The 18,449-nt window shown below is 35.1% G+C and overlaps 1 protein-coding gene across 4 annotated transcripts in view; it reads right to left on the minus strand.

The window, feature by feature from the left end:
• MALRD1 (MAM and LDL receptor class A domain containing 1) overlaps window positions 1-18,449 on the minus strand; it is a 208,446-nt gene that overhangs the window by 156,218 nt on the left and 33,779 nt on the right. For all 4 annotated transcript variants that reach the window (XM_085227299.1, XM_085227300.1, XM_085227298.1 and 1 more), the window contains 6 exons: window positions 17,298-17,465; window positions 15,395-15,515; window positions 8,105-8,257; window positions 7,850-7,955; window positions 6,645-7,012; window positions 5,037-5,449 (listed from right to left, as the gene is read on the minus strand). In XM_085227299.1, coding sequence (XP_085083425.1) covers window positions 5,037-5,449; window positions 6,645-7,012; window positions 7,850-7,955; window positions 8,105-8,257; window positions 15,395-15,515; window positions 17,298-17,465 — 1,329 coding nt within the window. The remainder of the gene's footprint in view (window positions 1-5,036; window positions 5,450-6,644; window positions 7,013-7,849; window positions 7,956-8,104; window positions 8,258-15,394; window positions 15,516-17,297; window positions 17,466-18,449) is intronic.

Raw genomic sequence — 18,449 nt, forward strand, 5'->3', positions numbered from 1 at the left:
AGTAATTTATGAGTCACTATTCACAAATGAAGAGGGAGGGAGAAGGAGAGAGAAAGAAAACAAAGCCTCCTAAAACCATAACATACACACACAAACACAAAAGCAGTCATATATATATATATATATATATATATTTTTTTTTCAAAATAAACAAAATAAAAATGCTTAGAAACAGGACAAATTAAGATGTCTAGGATTTGGAAATGTCGTTTGTGAACATGTATTATTTCAAAGTGACAAAATCTCCTTCAGTTTAATTTTGACTGGCAAATGCACAGCAGTTTACATAAAATCTTGACTTGATTTTTTATGTATGAGTTATTATCTGCTCATAATTAATTATTGTAAATAAGCTAAAATTCAGACAGTGGCAGAGAGCTTGTTAAGCTAATTTATATAGTTATTAACAAGACAAAAACCAAGCTCTATAAACTACTCTGTTTTTCAGTGGGACTGTGTTCAGTTTTGACTGATGTGAACTGGTAGTTGAGAGGCTTCTCTCCCCACAACTCCCTGTGACCATCTAGCCAGCTGCAACACTGTGAAGACATGCTTATTTATCACCTCCTACCAACCTTTCCCTGGAGGAAATAAAATTCCTATCTCTTCTTAAGTAGTAATACCTTTATTAAGGTATAGCAATATCCAGTGACAGAGCTGATATCACGCTGCAGGAGTAAGGTAAACTGGAAAATCTTCCTATTGCCACAATGGTAATAATAATATCAATAAATTAATTAATACGTCCCCTTCTTCCCCTTTTTATATTTGTCTTTCATATTTTTATTTACTTGGGGAGTGGTATATAGCAAGGATTCAGTCAGTAAGACAGAAAAAAATGCATAGGTGCATGCTCAAATAAACATCTCTTAAAGGACTTTGTGTACATTCAAGTATTAGAGGTATTGTTCCAACCGATATTAAGGAGGCATAATTTATTGGTTTCTTTTCAATTGTGGTTTCTTTAGAGATTTTAGAAATGAGAACCATATTGTCTTGCTTGTGGTAGTTTAAAATTTAAAATAAAATTTATTAATAAGCGAGTTCTGCAGTATAAAACTTTTGCCTGCCACTGCGGTTAAACATCGACCACTTAAATAATTTGCCTGCAAAATTCTGCAAACTTCATAAGCTATTATTAAACTATCTCCAGGGAATTCATCTACCATGAAAATCATTTCACATCTCATTTATTATTTGAATGAGGATGAATAGTTCCCAAATTTTCCATCTTCAGAACTTCAAGGTCTAGTCTGAATGAAGACTATAGAGGTGGCAAGAGGTAAGCTACATAAAATACGTTTCTTATGGAGTAAGAAGCAAAACATATTAGAATGACACCTTATATGCAAAAATTATTGATATCTTTATATTTTGAGCCAAATAGATTTTTGAAGGGTGAAGGAACACTATAACAAATGTTTATAGGATAATTACAATGAGTAACATTGTTCTGTACACGTTCTATTTTTATAGCAATCCATAGTTCTATCACTATTCAATTCCCTCAGAAGATTAGCAAAATTAAATCTTAATTTCCATATAAACATAGTTTTAGCTAGTGTGGAATTCACTGAGGTACGGAAAACTCTAAAGGTATCTGAATGCACAGGAAATAGAGATTGAAGTCTTGATGTACGTAGTTAGTCACGTGGACAAACAACATATTGGGTCTGTCACAGGAAGTATCAACAGTATTATATAGTGATTTTATTAGAAGTAGAACTTGCTCATTGTGATTAGGGCTATAACAGTTATCTCTGGTGAGAGACCAGGTAGTTTGGTTGGAAGGGGATAGAAACATACGAGTATAATAGTACAAACAAAATTAAAGACTATTTTGTTATAAGTTTCTGAAAGCAAACGTGGGAAAGAAATGTACTTCACTGTGTACCTCTGAAATAAACTAATCTATATTTTAGAAGTGCTACATATACACAAAGGAAAAGTGTCAAAACAAGTAGTTTCTTATGAGACAATAGAATTTGTGTATGTTCTTGGACAAACTATAGAGCCACTCATTGTATTAAATCTATACCAAAATTTCTTTCTTGTTATAAAAATATCTTCATCCAGTGAAGTCACAGTAAGTCTTCACTCTATGACCATTTTTTCAAGAACATATGAAGATATTCCCATCTCAAGAATTATACAACAAAGGAAAACTACTTAACAAGTAAAGATAAATTCTAAGAAAAAAATGTGACTAAAGAAATACCGTCATACTAGAAGGTGTTGATATTTCTAACAGTACAGACATGAAGTATTCTACAGAATTTGGCCTGGCACAGCTCCCAAACATAATAATATCACAATCATTTCTATAAGCCAGGACATACTTTAACAAGATCTGAGGCTTGAATAGCAATTGTACAGCGTAAATCTAATTAACGTCTATAAATATCTAAGGTGTGGGAGACAAAGGGATGAGGCCAGACACTTTTCAGTGGTGTATGGCAACAGGACATGGGGAAATGGCCACAAACTGAAGCATAGGAAGTTCTGGACAAATGTGAGTAAGAACTTCACAGTGAGGGTCATGGAGCACTTGAACAGGCTGCCCTGTTGTGGAGTCTCGTCTGGAGATGGTCAATACGCGTCTAGACTCCTACCTGTGCAACCTGGTCTAGGGAGCCTACTTCGGCAGGGGAGCTGGACTCAATGATCTCTAAGGGTCTGTTCCAGCACCTACAATTCTGTGACTCTGTGATTATGTGAAATCTGAAAACCAAAGACTAATGTATAACAAGTTAACAGGTATCAGAGATGAAAGAAGCCAACACACAGAAGAAACACAGGCAATGCCTGGAGAGGGAATTATCAAGCTGCAACAAACACAGATGAATAATAGTAAGTATGAAGCATAATTGCAGAAATGAAAAGCCACAGAAACTAATGGCAACATTTAATAGACAAAAAAAAAAAAAAATTAAAAATCCACAAATCTCAGCAGATTATTGGGAAAAGCACAAAGAATAGTGGGGAAAGAAAGCTTAAGTGAAAGTTAAAAATGAAGTTGTTGCTAGAGTGGAAATCCCTTATGACAAAATACTTGAGAGAAAATTACTACCAGCAAATGACCAAGAGTGATAACGGAAAAATGAGCACAAGTGGGTATTAGAAGTCTAATAAACAGAGAAGTCCTTGATAAATTTAGAGCATCTTTCAACACTGGATTTTGATGAAAAATATAAATTTGACCAACAAAATTTAATGAACTCCAACTCATATGTCAGCATAATTGAGGCTTGGAACAAGGAAACAAGCAATCAAATCAAGCCAGAAGCATCCTATAGGATGGTTCTTACAGTTTTTGTTGTTGTTCCTAGAACTCTGAGGGGTTCCTCTGTGCCTTCTCCTCTGCTCCAGAATCGGATGTTGTGCCCATCAACTACTGAATTTGGAGACACTTCTCATTGCAGTCTCTGAGCCTTAGCACATATATGAGGAAGTTATCATCAAGATGTTTTAGGATTCTCCGGCACTGTTTGTGTCAGTTGCATGGTGTTCCCAATTAACATCTGGCAAGTTGAAGTCTCCATAAAAACCTAGATGTCTCTCTTAGCTCCTTAAAGAAAAATTACTCAGCGTCATCATTGTGAGTATGTGTCCTATAGTAGACTCACATAGTGGCATCCCCTTTATTTGCTTATCCCTTAATCCTTATGCAGAGGCTCTCAACCATGTTGTCACCAACTAACAGCTCCACACAGTGCAGCCAGCCCCTTCATTACATATAGCATCGCTCTGTTACTTCTCCTGCCCTGATCGTCTCCTCTGCAGAGCCCATAGCTGTCCATCACAGCACAGCAAAGTTGTTTTCTAATGTCTCATGTAGAAATGACGATCAGTGACTGCAGTGAGGAGTGTTTCCCAGTTCAGCAGTTGATGGGTACATCAGAGTCTGGCACAGGGAAACTCTTCAGGGTTCTAGGACATAAAAACAACAATGACAAAAACTGTCACTACAGTCCTATAGAACTTTTCTGTCTCAGAGATGCTGCAAGGGATCTGAACTCACACTGTATTATATGACATCAGAAGGGTTAAGATATATTTTTTTAATAACATTGTTTGCAATAGAATAAAGCTCTCTTAATTATGACAAAAAGATGACTACAATGCTCAGGGGGATTGATTTGCTCTTTCTACATAACGCAATAATTTCCCTTTTCTGTATCCAGAGAAATTTGAGTGAATAGAGCAAACTGAAACAGCTACATTTATCTAGAGATGTAAAAATAGAATCTCTGCACGTTCTTTTGAACAGAAACTATGTCAGGTTTTATGATTATTCAATGAGGATGAAAGCAAACACCATTCACCATTGATAAAAGTTAGGCTATGATGGACAGATTGTTACTTTACTGTCTTTTCAAATGCACTTATAAGAAAAAAGCATGTAAGTAGACATCTCAGGGATGTGAAAATAAATTTGATATAAAGAGGAATATGTGTTATCAGTTACCTTATGTAGATGCTTATCTTTTAAATTTGCAAGAGAAAAAGTAAAGGTATGAGTTAAAAAAATCTAGGCCATCTTCGGAGTCTGCAGTTTTTTACCCACTAGGTACCTCAAAAAAAAAAAAAAAAGAAAAAAAAAGAAAACAACAAAAAAAAAATCCTGCTTTATAGTATCAAGTAAATCTAAACATTTCCTTTTCAACCTGAATATCACTATGAGATATTAAGCACTTCAAACACTGGGGAAACAATCCAGAAATGTAAGTAAGCTGTTTTGTAGCAGAACTACAAAGAAATTTGTTGTAAACAATGCTCAAAAGAAAATCTCCTACTTTAAATATCATTTGTTCATACTCAAAAGATTATTACCTCTTTAGAGATGGGAGAAAATAAATTCCACAAAAATAAAATAAAATAAAATTCAGACGTATTCCTCAAAGAAAATCAACCCACAAACATACTTCAAAGTTATCAGATGGTTACTAAGAGCTTTTAGATTGCACTGTCATTTATAAAATTCCAGAGTTTTATGCTGCCTCAAGAGAACATATCACAACCTAGAGGGAACATACCTGAAATGGCTTAGAGCTGCTGATGTACAGTGTCTGTCTTATCCATCTTCCACCTTGATTTCCATACTTGTACCACAGCAGTATTCCCTTGGTATTACTCATAGTTCTCTGGAAGACTGACAAAGTGTAAACTTGCTTTCCAGACATATGATAATGAAAGCGGAAAATGCAGGTTCGATTGTAAGTGGGGTTGAAGAGAGGACTAAGCAAAACTGCTTTATCTTCAAATTCTTGTGGCTCTGAAGACTCCATGTACAGGTAATGTCCCAGACTAGTGCCTGTTGTGTGATCCTTTAATGGTCCTGTATTAACTGTAGGGGTTGGTCCTTGTATCCTGATCCAGTCAAAGTCATCCTCAGTGTCCTGTGCCCAATTGCATAGCCCATTTTCGAAGTCACACTGTAGGTCAGGGTCTGAAATGTATGCAGAACAGAATGTCAGGTGTAAAGTAGAACAATATCAGAAAGTTGTATTGCTTTAATATACTCTTTATTCACTGTCTTTCTGAGAAAAAGAAAATAATTTGTTTATTTTTGCCTTTTCAGATACATATAATATAGACCCATTTGATTTTTGAAAGAATTCTCCCCCCAAAAAAACACAAATTTACCCTTGTATAGACAAAAATAAAATAAAATGGAAGAAAAGCCTTTAGTTAACTTCTTTCTCTCTCATTACATCTGATAATCAATACTTCATTCATTCATTCAATAAATACTGTGAAGAACTATTTAATAGCATGAAGAGTAAAATGATTTATGCATTTTTATAATTAAAGTATGAAAAAAACCTGACTTTTTTTTTTTTGGAAAACTGATGAACTGGATGAAATAAATCACAGAACTTTACTTTGTAGTTAGATACAATAAGTGACTTAATATGTTTTTATCTGACAGATGCTAAATTCAAAAAACATTTATAACACATCATTATTTAACATCAAAACAAAATATATTGATTAGAACTACTAATTCTAATGCAAAGAAAACCAAGCTGTGTATTAGAAATGGTAATAGAAAAGGTAGCTTTTCATCTACCTTTCATAAACAGTAATTAATGATTAATATGTAATTATTAATCATATAATAGCCATTTTTTTGATATTTTATTTAAGCTTTTAATTGTTACAATCTTTAAAACTGCAAAATCAGTCATTCAGTATTTCCATGCTGTAGACTTCAATGTGCGTAAAGGAAGATAAGCATTTTACATGTGGGAAAACTGAGATAGTCTGGAAATCCTGCACTGTCTTCAAAATTCAGATCATACACAACAGATATCAGTGCAGTCTGGTATCTCCTCAACTATGTAGGGTGTCCACACTCTGATTTGTATGATTTGCATAGTATGTGGTAAAGCATCTGCTAGTTAATTTTAATATTAATGTTTTTGAGTTCTTAAAATTGACGAAAGCATGCTTGGATGAGAAAATAAATCTCTGCCCTTTAGCACTACAACGTGAATGCCAAAAACATGAATGATCAACAGTTCTTCTCAATTCCTACAATTCATTTCTCTGTACTTGTACTCCGCATTTTTTTTTTTTTTTTAACACACAGATTAATTGGCAGTTTGTTTTGCTATAAAGCAATAATGGAAAGTACTCACCGCACTTGTCTTCATCTGATCCATCTCCGCAGTCATCCACAAGATCGCACACCAATAAACGGCTAATACATGCTTTTGTATCTCTGCACCAAAACCAATTAGAACCTTCACAGCTTAATGCTGGAGGTGGAAGAGCACAATTTTCAAATGTAATATCGTCAATTGCTGAGACACCATCATAAAATCCCAAGCTGATTTTATTGAGTGAAAATTGGAAGGGATGTGAAAGACGTCCAAGCTGAATGACTGACTTCAACCATTGATTTCCCTGGTTGTAATATACCCTCCAAAGAACAGTAGGCACATCCAGCCCATCCACAAGCAGTTGCATCTCTGCTGCTCCAACTGACTGTCCATAATTGTAATACCTAAAATAACAAAAACAAACTTCTATTACTTTTTTTTTTTTTTAATAGTATCTTAAGCAACATTTTAAAATCATTAATATATAACTGAGTGAACCTATAGCGAAACTGTTTTTGTTCCTCATTTTGTTTCCAGAAGTGTGGTATTTCCAGACCTACACATCAACTCTTTGATAAACGTCTCTCTACAGTAAATATATTTGACATTACTGAGCAACACACAGAATAATGCTAAAATCATGCAAAGATTTATTTATGCCATACACCTTTGACTTTAGTATACAAATAATTACAGTTTATTTTTTATTTCCCGCTTTGACAAGATTCTACAGAGACTGTGGTAAGAAAATAGCTGAAATACTTTTTTTCCCTATGATTATTGGAAAAGGATTGAAATTGGATTTCCAATTCTTGCACTGGAGCTATCTTTCAAAGAAGGTACAGTTCAATTTTAGATACTCTATTGATAACTCCAATGATGACTCAGTGAAGTACTAAATTTTTGGATGATTTCTAAGTCTTGAGAGAACATTTTCAATTTGATTTTAAGTCAAAATAGGATCAAAATACTAGAGATATTTGCCTGCGTATATGCAGACATAGTCCTTTAACATAACTTTGCCGAAAGCCTTACAACAAATAAATCCCATGTTTCAGTTCTGTTCTACAGCTTATATCTACATATTGGTAATAATGAAGACTGTCTGATTAAGGAATAGACAAAGATGATAAATACTGTAGAGGAGGCTGTGTACAACTGTAAATTATAGCCACAATTTCAATCCAAGAGAAACAATGAGAGATGATTCAGAATTTTTAAAACATCTTTTTTTCCCATACCAAAAGGACATTGTGCAATTTGATCCTGTTTGTCTGAACTCTGGGCTTCGTAGCTGAGCAACTTGTGAAATGCTGCTGCTGTTTTTCAAAATGAACATAAAATGACCTAACAAAAGAAAACATCAGTAAGTTTTCAGGCTGAAGAAAGACATTGTTTCTACATGTTTGGAAATACTTCACAATCACCACTTCAAAACTGATTAAAGAGCAGTGTATCTATGTCAGCCCTTTGTGTCTAGGCCTGGATTGATTTACCTTCAGACTTGTTGTAGGTGTGATCTTGAGGAGGAGCTTGCTGCTGAAAAGCAGGTTCAAGAGAACTGCTGGAACTTCTTATCCAATCAAATCCATCTGCATTTGCAGTTTCAAACCAACCACAGTTATCTCTTTCAAAGTCACACACAGAAGCTGAAATGAGGTAAGAAACATTTCATTTTGTCTCTGTGTAAGACACGACTAAGAAAGCTTTACAGTGTGAAAAGGAAATAAAACACTTCCAATATGTCACCACCATCCTAGAAAAAAGAAGTAGTAGAGCATTGTGGGGAAAAGATGCTGTATTTCTTTTATAAAAAATGAAGTAAGATAACAGTCCCACAGGAACAACTGCGCTACCTCTATACACAAAGCATACATAAAGTGAAAACTTTTCTCTAAAAGCAATGCAGACAAAGCGCACAACACAGGTGAGGAGCTGCTGAAAACAGACCTTGCAAGTCTCATGCTGCAGAGCAGAAAAACAGAGCACACAAAGCAATAACAAGACTTCTGCCAGATCTTTTAGGGGATAAATGCTAGAGTCAGAAATCAAATTCCTTGTTTCCTGAATTTCAGCAAGTATGCTAAATATAACAAAAACATTCTTCTAGTTGTAAAAGAAATCAAGCTAAATATCAGGTATTAAAGAAATGCCACAATTTTGGTAAAAGGAGGACATCTCTGAAACACAAAATACTGTATTAAGAAAGGTTTGAAAAATATATTCATCTGCATTCTTCAGTTCTTCATTTAACACAGCAATAATACATTACAAAATATATATAATGCAAAATAAAGGGCTTGAAAGATGAATGAAGAATACACATTAACAAATATTTATGATATTAAACAGAAGCAGCATAATATTTTCCTCTTCTGCACTTAAAAAATTCCTCCCTAATCACAAAATGATACTTTTGCTCACTGTTATTAGAACAAGCATTTAATGAAAAACATTAGGAAAACTATTTCAATAACTTTTACCCAGTACTTCATTAATTATGCATAAGCCCAAAAATATTGACAGACATGACTGCCATTTCTACCATCATTTTATAAAGATTTATTATAATTTGTAGTGGCCATTTCAAATGACATCTCATGGAAAAGAGAATTATATTCCATTGACAGAAAATATGAGGAGTTGGTTTCTTTTTTGTTTGTTTAACCAGTATATTATTATTGGTGGCAGCTAGGACTTCTAAAAAAGACTAGATTTAGCGTGTTATTAACCAAAGCACATGAAACACAAATGAAAACAATAAAATTTAAGAGATCAAAGGAAATATAATTTTTCTATATATAGGGTGTATGTCAATCAAGCAGGAAAATTGCTTTGCTAGAATAACAACATAATTATTAACAGATGTACAACAACCTAGGCACAATGGAAATGACTGATAATCCACTGGTGGAATAAAATAATGAGAAGATAAAGTGAGCTATTTATGATTCACCTTTTCTTTGCTTGAGGCTGCAAGAAGAACAAGAAACTTTCTCAAATACCCAGGACAGCTACAAAGAATATGACAAACTCTGTATATAGACAAACACACAAAAATGAAAGATGTAACAGTTAAGTTTCTAAGCCCAGACTTCCTATAACTGTAACTTGTAACAAGACTTAAAGTATGCTCTTATCTTAAGCATGGATGAGTACTTCGAGATAAAATAACCCTCAAACCTTCAACAAATTTTTTAACTAAGTGTTTTTAAAATCCGGGGAAGATAAAAGTATAGACCAAGCCGGTAGAGCCTGGGTGAAATTCATTTGCTTCTAAGTGTTTTATAATGCTTCAATTATCTTACTTTATCACTTTGACAAGTACTTGATGCTCTCAGAGGTGAAAGTCAGTTAAGTTGGGCTCCTCTGCAGTTCCCTCATAGAGAACAGACACTGATTAGTTTACCTTCTCTTCGAATATATTACTGCCTGCCTTTCTTCTGTTCTTTGTCGAGTCCTACAGACTTTGCTGGGCTTTTTGCTTCTTGTATATGAGGAAATTATTGCTAGTATTGACGTTTGGAGGAAATTGCCTTTACACTGTCAGTGGATTTAGTCTTCTCTGAGCTGACTTGTTATCACAACTTGAGATTTCTTGCTGATTCTGGATTGTTACAAAGTGATTTTACACATTTTAAGTATTTTTGTTTTGAGAAACTACACTCAAAAACATCCCCAAATAATATGCACAGCTTCTCTGTAAGCTGAATGAATGCCTAACAAGAATTTAATAAACACTCATGCTGAAAACAGTTGTTAAAATTGAATGATTATTATGTAAGGATTTCTGCTGACAGACGGTTCACAAATTTCAATAACCACACCCCTCAGATCTTTCCTAGTCTGGCAGTAAATGTATATTTACACATAATGCAACATTCTGAGGAAAGCATGGCATGAAAAAATACAGGTGAGAAGTTATAATCCATCATTACTGGCTTACAACTTTCACTTTAACATAAGAGGTCTTTAAAAAGACCCTTATATGCCAAGACATTCATATCCTTTTTTAATCACCCATTTCAAGATAGATTTAAAGACTTATAGCTAGATGTCACTTTGACATCTTAAAATCTAGGATCCAAAATAGCTTTCCAGTGGACATACAGATCTTATTAAATTATTTTTAAACACTTTCAGTATACACACTCTGAAAAAATTTAAAATGCAAAAGCTCATCAATAGTAAAGAAGACTATTTGAAAAAACAGACAAAAAATCCCAAGTCTATTTGAATGTTGACAAGTTCTTTTAAAAAATCCTGCAAGAGTTCACACCTCCTTTCCTTTCCATCCCCAAATATTATCCCTTAAAGCTCTGAAAATAATTTGAAACTATTACATAAAAGTTCAAAATTGAATGTTAACTTGATTTGCATTATGATATTCATATATATAGAATTGTGGTTTAACAATCAGGGCAGATAGGTACAGCATTCTCTTGTATGGCTACAAGAAACAAAACCCTTGAGAACATTTCCTTCCGCTATTAATTTCTGTGAGGAAAGCCAATTCATCAAATGTGAAATTCCAACATACTTACTTGTGATTACAATCACATGAACTTTTTTAATAATAGACAACAATGGCTTGTAGATAATAGGTATATATCTCCTATGTAATAAGGAAAAGTATGGCATAAACAATGGACAAAATATACTGAGGGGGAAGAAAATGCTGTAAACAGCCTAAGTGATTTCACCATGGACCTATATTCTTAACAAGGTAAACTCAGTGCACATCTCCTAACAGCCTTTAGCTTAACTGTAGATCTCAAAAAAATTCAGATATTTACACAGGTAATTCAGTATTCTCTGGCTGCACATTCATGGTAATCAACCCTAATCTAAATATTGCCCATGAAAATAACTGTGCTGTCACATACATTTGATACAATTTCATTTTCTAATTAATGATATGAAAATAATCATATTCACTGTACAACTCTGTTTTTGATAGCAAGTCCTCTCTGTGCAGTGAGGCAAACATCCAATCATCTAACTAAAGGCAGTTTCACAATAACATTTTTAAGAAAAGTAGTGTCCAAACATGCTGGTTAATTAGATCTGATTTTTACTGGAAAACTCTCTGTTCTTATGATATTATCATTTGCAAATGCTGAATGTGAATGACTAGTGTACTGATATGGGAAATATAGGAAAGTCCCAAAATAATAAGAGCCTCCCACATAATTAACTGATCCATTTGTTGGAAATTTAGCAAATCAGATCTAAATCACTTCTCCATTCTAAAATATTAATGTAGTCTGCTCCCGTATAAGCAAGTTCAAGCAATGGAGCTGTCAATGCAATTCCAGTCTCAGGTCCCTTCTGTTTACAAGCTGGCAACCTTTCAATTCTTTAACTTCAGCCTATCCTTCTGAGCTTGTTGTTAATCCTGGCCTCACCTTTAAAAGCTACTTATCTGTCTGTCTGAAACAAAGGAGTAGGCTGAAACAAAGCATAGGAGACAGGTGTTTTGGCATGGAAGGGTTTGCTTTATAACCAGAGAAGAAGTTTTATGCTTTGGCAAGATTAGAACCTATCCATCCATATAATGAAAAATTCTTATAATACTTAAGGAAATTGTTATTTATACAAAGGTGGTTCTTAGAAGCCCAATAGTGTTTACACCACAAAGGCAGTTATTAAGAAACGACACATGCATCATTCTCTTCATTTGCCTTCTCAGTGAAATTAAACACTTCATACATAGAGAGTGAGATTATGGGCAGTTTATGAACTACTTCCTTTAAGGCTGATCTGAGTATGCTTATGCTCAACTGGATAGTACATTGTAGAGATAGCAATGATTAAATGTAATTTAATGTGATTAAATTTCATGTATGAATGCATAAATATAAAACAATATTTATGTATATATCTCCAAATTTCACATACACTTCATATACACACATATATATATTTAGCTACAATATAATGTTTAGATATAGCTCAAAATCCAATAATTCACATGATAAGTAACAGAAAAATAAGTAAATTAAAAGAGAGAGAGAAAGAGAGAAAATATATAGGACGATTTGCAAAAATTCATAGCAAATACCAAAAATACCTTTATGATATCAGATCACTTTCAAATTTTATATTTCCTACACCATGTAATTCTTAGGTTGCAAAAGTGAAAATTTGAACTCCACCAAAAGCATAGGATGCAGACCTTAGAAATTATATCAAACATTCATCTTCCAGAGCATGAGCACGCAACGTGACAGGTATGTTAGGTCATTGCTGTAAATCTGCAATTTGAAAAAGACAGCCACTTTTCTCTTCTGCCTTAATGCATGGAAGTCATGTATAATAGCTTTATAGCCACAGTAAATTCTTCAGCTGTAGAAGTAAAGTTGTGAACTAATAGTCAGCAGTAGCAGCACTTGAAAAAGAGAACATTTCATAGCTTATATTTTATGATGTTTTTACTTTTCTCTACTAGATAGAATAAATCTGTAGGACTTTTTTAGTCTGGGACATGTATTTTTCTACAATGAAACTAGGAATCTGGAATAAATGTCTAAATTTTACTATAATAATAAAAAATATATATTATAATCACATAATTGCAACAGAACCAAATGAGCTAAACTAATTTTTTTGACCATGAGCTACATAAGAACAGAATAATTTCAATGTATTGTAAGGTTTCTACAAATGGTACTTTTCCTATATGTGTCATAAAATTCTCGCCACACTCTAATTCTAAAGATGGAACACAGCCAAATTTAAAACATCTCAGGGATTAGATCAAAGTGAGGAGCAACAAAGAATTTAATTTGACCATAGTTAAAATAGACTATACAGTGAGTTAGTACACAATCATCTAGTCTCATGATTTTAAGAAAAATAAATTCTCATTATATGTCTGAGAGTTTTCGTTAGGACAAACAAGAAAATTTTTACTAATTGAAACACATAGAAGAAGCAAATGCAAATGAAGTGCCAGACAAACAGAAGCTGGATAGCTGAAGAGCACCTCTGAAGAAGCATGAGATGCTTTAGGAATTTCTTTTCCATAAAGTGAAATTAAGCTCTAGAACGGGTACTTGCCTGATGACAGATAAACAAGTAAATAAAGGGATTTTGAGTGGATTGGAAAAAGCAGTAGTTTCCCTACCATCACTGGCGACACTGACTAGCTAGTCCTCAGGTGGAAAAGCCATATGCCAGAACTAATTCACTCACACGAGAGCAAGGGCAGATTTTTCACCTGGACTAGTCCCCACAGATATGTAGGTTGTTCCAAAAGTAATGCCTCCTATTTATTCCTATAGAAACTACAACAAATACAAAGAGCACAATAACACTGTTTGATAGAGCAAATTCTGAGCTCCAAAATATTTCAGCAGTCACCCCAATTAGCTATGCATTTCCACCAGCCATGAACAAGAGCTTGCATGCTGTGCTTATTAAAATTTGCATGTCCATCCAGAACATTTCCTTGTACTAACGACTTCTATTTTGTTTCTACAAACATTCAGCAGGTATCAGTGCATGCCAACAGGTACCATCTTTTTCTGCAAGGAGGAATTCAGTTCCACACCTGTGCTTCATACTCTCTTCCACATCAGACAACAATTTTTCAGACTGCCTCTGCCTTACCAGTCACACAGCAACAAAACATGATGGGATACTGGTAGGTGATTCCACATCTATTGCCATACCACCAACATCCATCTCTGATATCATGAGGCAACATAATAAGACAGGAGGCATTACGTTAAGAGCACCCCTCATACTTAGCAGAGATTGGTTCACAATGAAAATTCCAGGAAAAGAAAATGTTTGCGTTACACCACTAGTAATGAGCTTGCAAAATATGTATCAAAAAACAACTCAAATTTCAATGAATGGGGAAAAGGAAGGTTAAAAAATAGCAAAAGATTACTGACTATATTTCAGTAGGTTTCTGAAAGAGAATGAGAGGAATGGCATGAAGATTTTCACCTTTAAGTCACTGTGTTTAGATAATCATATTGCTGCTATGCCTTTGTGATTGATGCATAGAGAGGGTAGGTGTTGGAAAATAAAAATAAAATTAATCTTTCATCCATTATGTACTTATTTTTAACTAGACTATCAGACTGTATATATATATATATATATTATATATACAAACATAAATATAGATAGATAGATATAGATATCAAGGAAATCTTAAAAATTCAACACTGAAATTTTCCAACTCGCCTTTAAATTTTTCAACAAAGATGATATTCAGCTTTCTGTTGGGTATAACTTAACAGCATTATCACTGACTACATTTAGGTCCGTGTCATTTTAGAACATAGCATTAATAGTGGAGATCTGAAAAAGCAACAGTCTGACAGAAGGTCATAGCTATGCTTCCATCTGTTCGCGTCTCAAGATTAGAGAGTGTGGGCACACAGACGAGTTTGGTGGGAGCTTGCTTTGAGTTATATGTTTGACAGTGATGGGAGCACCCTCTTGCCTTAAAGATAGTGCTCATCAGTGGAAGATGTAAGATGCTTTTCTTCTGTCCATGCATCAAAGCATAAACGTGGGCAGGTTCTACACAATAGGTGATACCTGGACATTCCCTTTTTAGCTTACTTCACAGAGCTACTCTAAACTACTTAAAGCACATACTATAACATTGGGTGAAAAGTTTTGTTATATACAGTTCATTAATGCAGATGGACTTTTTCCTCAGATTACGTCCTACTTTGTTACAGATATTTTGAAGATGTCAGCAGGATCCCAATTATATATCGCAAACATCAGAAAAAAACACTGAAAACTGCAAAACTTGCCTTTGTTTTCCGGTTTGATAGCCGATAGTGATATGTTCACAACTTCACATCCCTTTGTTATACTGATGTTATCTATAGCAACAGTAGCATTTGCTGCTCGAATTGTAGCTTGGAAAATGATCTGTAAAGATAAAGGAAGTAAGAAAGTTCATTAGCGGCAACATGATAAAAAGACACGTAAGTATTTCTTTACAATTTACTCTCTCTGCAGGACATAAATACCATCTACAGCCAACTTGGATTACCAGCCTGCAACAACTAGACTGAGATTTCATCAGTCAGAAAGTTATTCCTCATCTGTCAAAGCCATAACCAGATTTACTTACAGAAAGTTTTGTAACCCAGGCAACCTTGCCTCAATATCAAGTGATAATAGCCATCGCTGCTTGAATGAGCTGTCTTCCTGCTGAAACTGTTAAAAGCTATATAACTATTAGAATGAGCTATTCAGGGCAAACAAACACGGCAGTTTAGAACTCAGTCTGAGTTCTATACCAGGCCTGCTTTAGTGAATAACTAACTCTATGATGTGTGATTATGTAAGATATTAATTTTTTACATCATTGTCTCAAAGCTTGCTGGGGACACAGATGAACAAGTCCAAGCAAGTCCTGGGCAAGGGTTGTGAAATCCTTTATCTGAAGGACAAGGCCAGGGGCAACAAGGGAGAGAGAAGCTGCAGCTTAATGGCCGTGAAGAGGTCTTTTCTGTGGACTTATCTCAAGGAAGATGGCTGTCTCAGGGGGTACTCACATGACTCTTGGTCAAGCACCCAGGGATGTCACGTAGACTGGCAGAACAAGGATAAAAAGGGGACCTATAACCATGAAGTTTAGGTTTTCTGGCAACAGATTCCTCATGAAGAAGTTCCTGACATGAGAAGCCTCACGACCTGCCTCTCTCCCTCCTGGACTTGCTCTGCGCTCTACCAGCATGCTGAAGAAGAACAGAGGTGTCTGCCGTCAGATTCCTCACTACAGAATTCCTGCATGCTGAGAACTCTCCTGGGCCTGCTACCTGAGTCCTGCTGCTTCCTCCCGAATTGGCTCTGCGACTTCTTCCTGCTACCTGCTTGCTGCCCAAGGCCAGCCACGCTGCTGCTCTCCTCCCCTGCTGCTTTTGCCTCGGACCTTTGAAACGGTGTGCAACAGGACCCTGCTGGATCCTGGTGGTGCCTATCCCCGCTTTATGCGATTCTTGCTTCTTTCCTATCTTTTCTGTTGCCCTCCTTCCCTTCCCCGTCTCGTGATTAGGATTTATAATAAACTGGTTGGACCAACATTTGAACCATTGTTTCTTAATCTCACACCAGGTATACATATTTAAAAGAATCTCATCTCCCTTCTATAAATTGGTGCGAGACAAATGAGCATAAGATATGTAAAGTATAACTTAACTACAACAAAATCGAATGTTTGTGATTTTCTTTAAGCTAATAAATTCATTAGTGATTCTCCTCATTTCTAGCTTTCTGCTTGTAAATGAAGATGAGTATAATATACAAAAATGAAAAATATGTCTTATATATGTTACTGTGAATGTAAGGATTATAAGAATGCATTTAGTAATACAAGAAAATATTCAGGAGACTACAAATGAAAGTAGAGTTCATTTAAGCTCAAGGTTCTGCACTTCTGTCTTTAGCCAACATAATTAAGCCCTCATTGATGAGAAGTTTTTAAAGTTCTTTTTTAAAAAAACTCTTTATTAGTCATATACTGAAATCTGAGGTAACGAAACAAAGATGCTGCTCTTCAATATCTACACCTATTGCTAGAGCTGAACTCCTTTTTTTTTTATGAGCACTAAAGGATAGAAATTTTTTTTTTTTGCTTTCTATTATGAAAGTAATTTAATTCTAAAGGCCAGATTAGAGCTACCATTTGACATAATTTCGACTTACCTGAAAAGATAAGTTCCCAGCTGCACTGACTACTGGTATACTTGCTTTTGTCCACTCCATCTCAGGCAATCCTAAAATATTGCACATTTTCTCCAAGCTTCCATTCAATGCAGTCCTCCTAAAAACTGAAAGCTGGGAGTTCTGAGACAGCCAATACCAAAATCTTACCTGTTGAAAGAGTTCATAATGAAACACTTTAAAAATGCTATCATCAATCTACAATAAATTCAACACCAACTCATATAAGAGCATGGCTCCAAATGAATGCCTTCCTCTTTATTATGCTGGCTCACAATGTTAGAGATGGATGTTGGTGATATGGCAGGTTGAACCTTCCCACCAATATTCCACTACATTTTGTTGCCATATGACAGATGGCAGCAGAGAAACTGTCTGACAGAATGGCATCTGACATGGAAGTAAATTTGAAGCAAAGGTGTGGAACTGAATTCCTGCATGCAGAGAAAATGGTACTCACTGACATTCGTTGACTGCTGATAAATATTTATGAAGACCAAAAAGTGGATATGAGCACACAGTGAGGGGGTGGGTATGCATTTTGGCAACAGTCACATGAAAGACAAGCCACATTCCAAATGTTCATGCACAGTTTTCAGACTGTGAAGAGCATCTTAATCAACTCATCTGCATGAATCAGAGGATTATGACCAGGAAACTATGTACAGAGATGAATATCAGTTTCAGTGTTTTGGAAACAATGTTGACAACCTTGGAATACTGCAGTTTGTGCCAATGAATGCTCACACCGGAGCAGAGTGAACACCATTTGTCAGGATCTACTGAACCAATACAAAGCTGAAGGTGACAGTCTCCTGAATCACATCATTATTGATAATGAGACGTGGTGTCACCTGGACAAACCATCAACTCTAATCACTACATTTGATGCTGACTAAGCTGAAAGCTTAGATTTCCAGAGTCACACCAGAGAAGACAAAATTGCTCTTGCAACAAGAGTACAGGGCCCATACCAGTTTGAAGACCACGAAATACATTGCCAGTCTTAGCTGGACTGTCCCACCACACCCACAATCTAGTCTAGATTTGGCACCTTCTGACTTCCATCTGTTTGGGCTGATGAAAACTATATTGTATTGATAACATTTACCTAGCAACTAAGCTGTCACAGCA

The sequence above is a fragment of the Meleagris gallopavo genome, chromosome 6 (genome assembly GCF_905368555.1).
Source record: "Meleagris gallopavo chromosome 6, MGAL_WU_HG_1.1, whole genome shotgun sequence".
Taxonomy (NCBI): domain Eukaryota; kingdom Metazoa; phylum Chordata; class Aves; order Galliformes; family Phasianidae; genus Meleagris; species Meleagris gallopavo.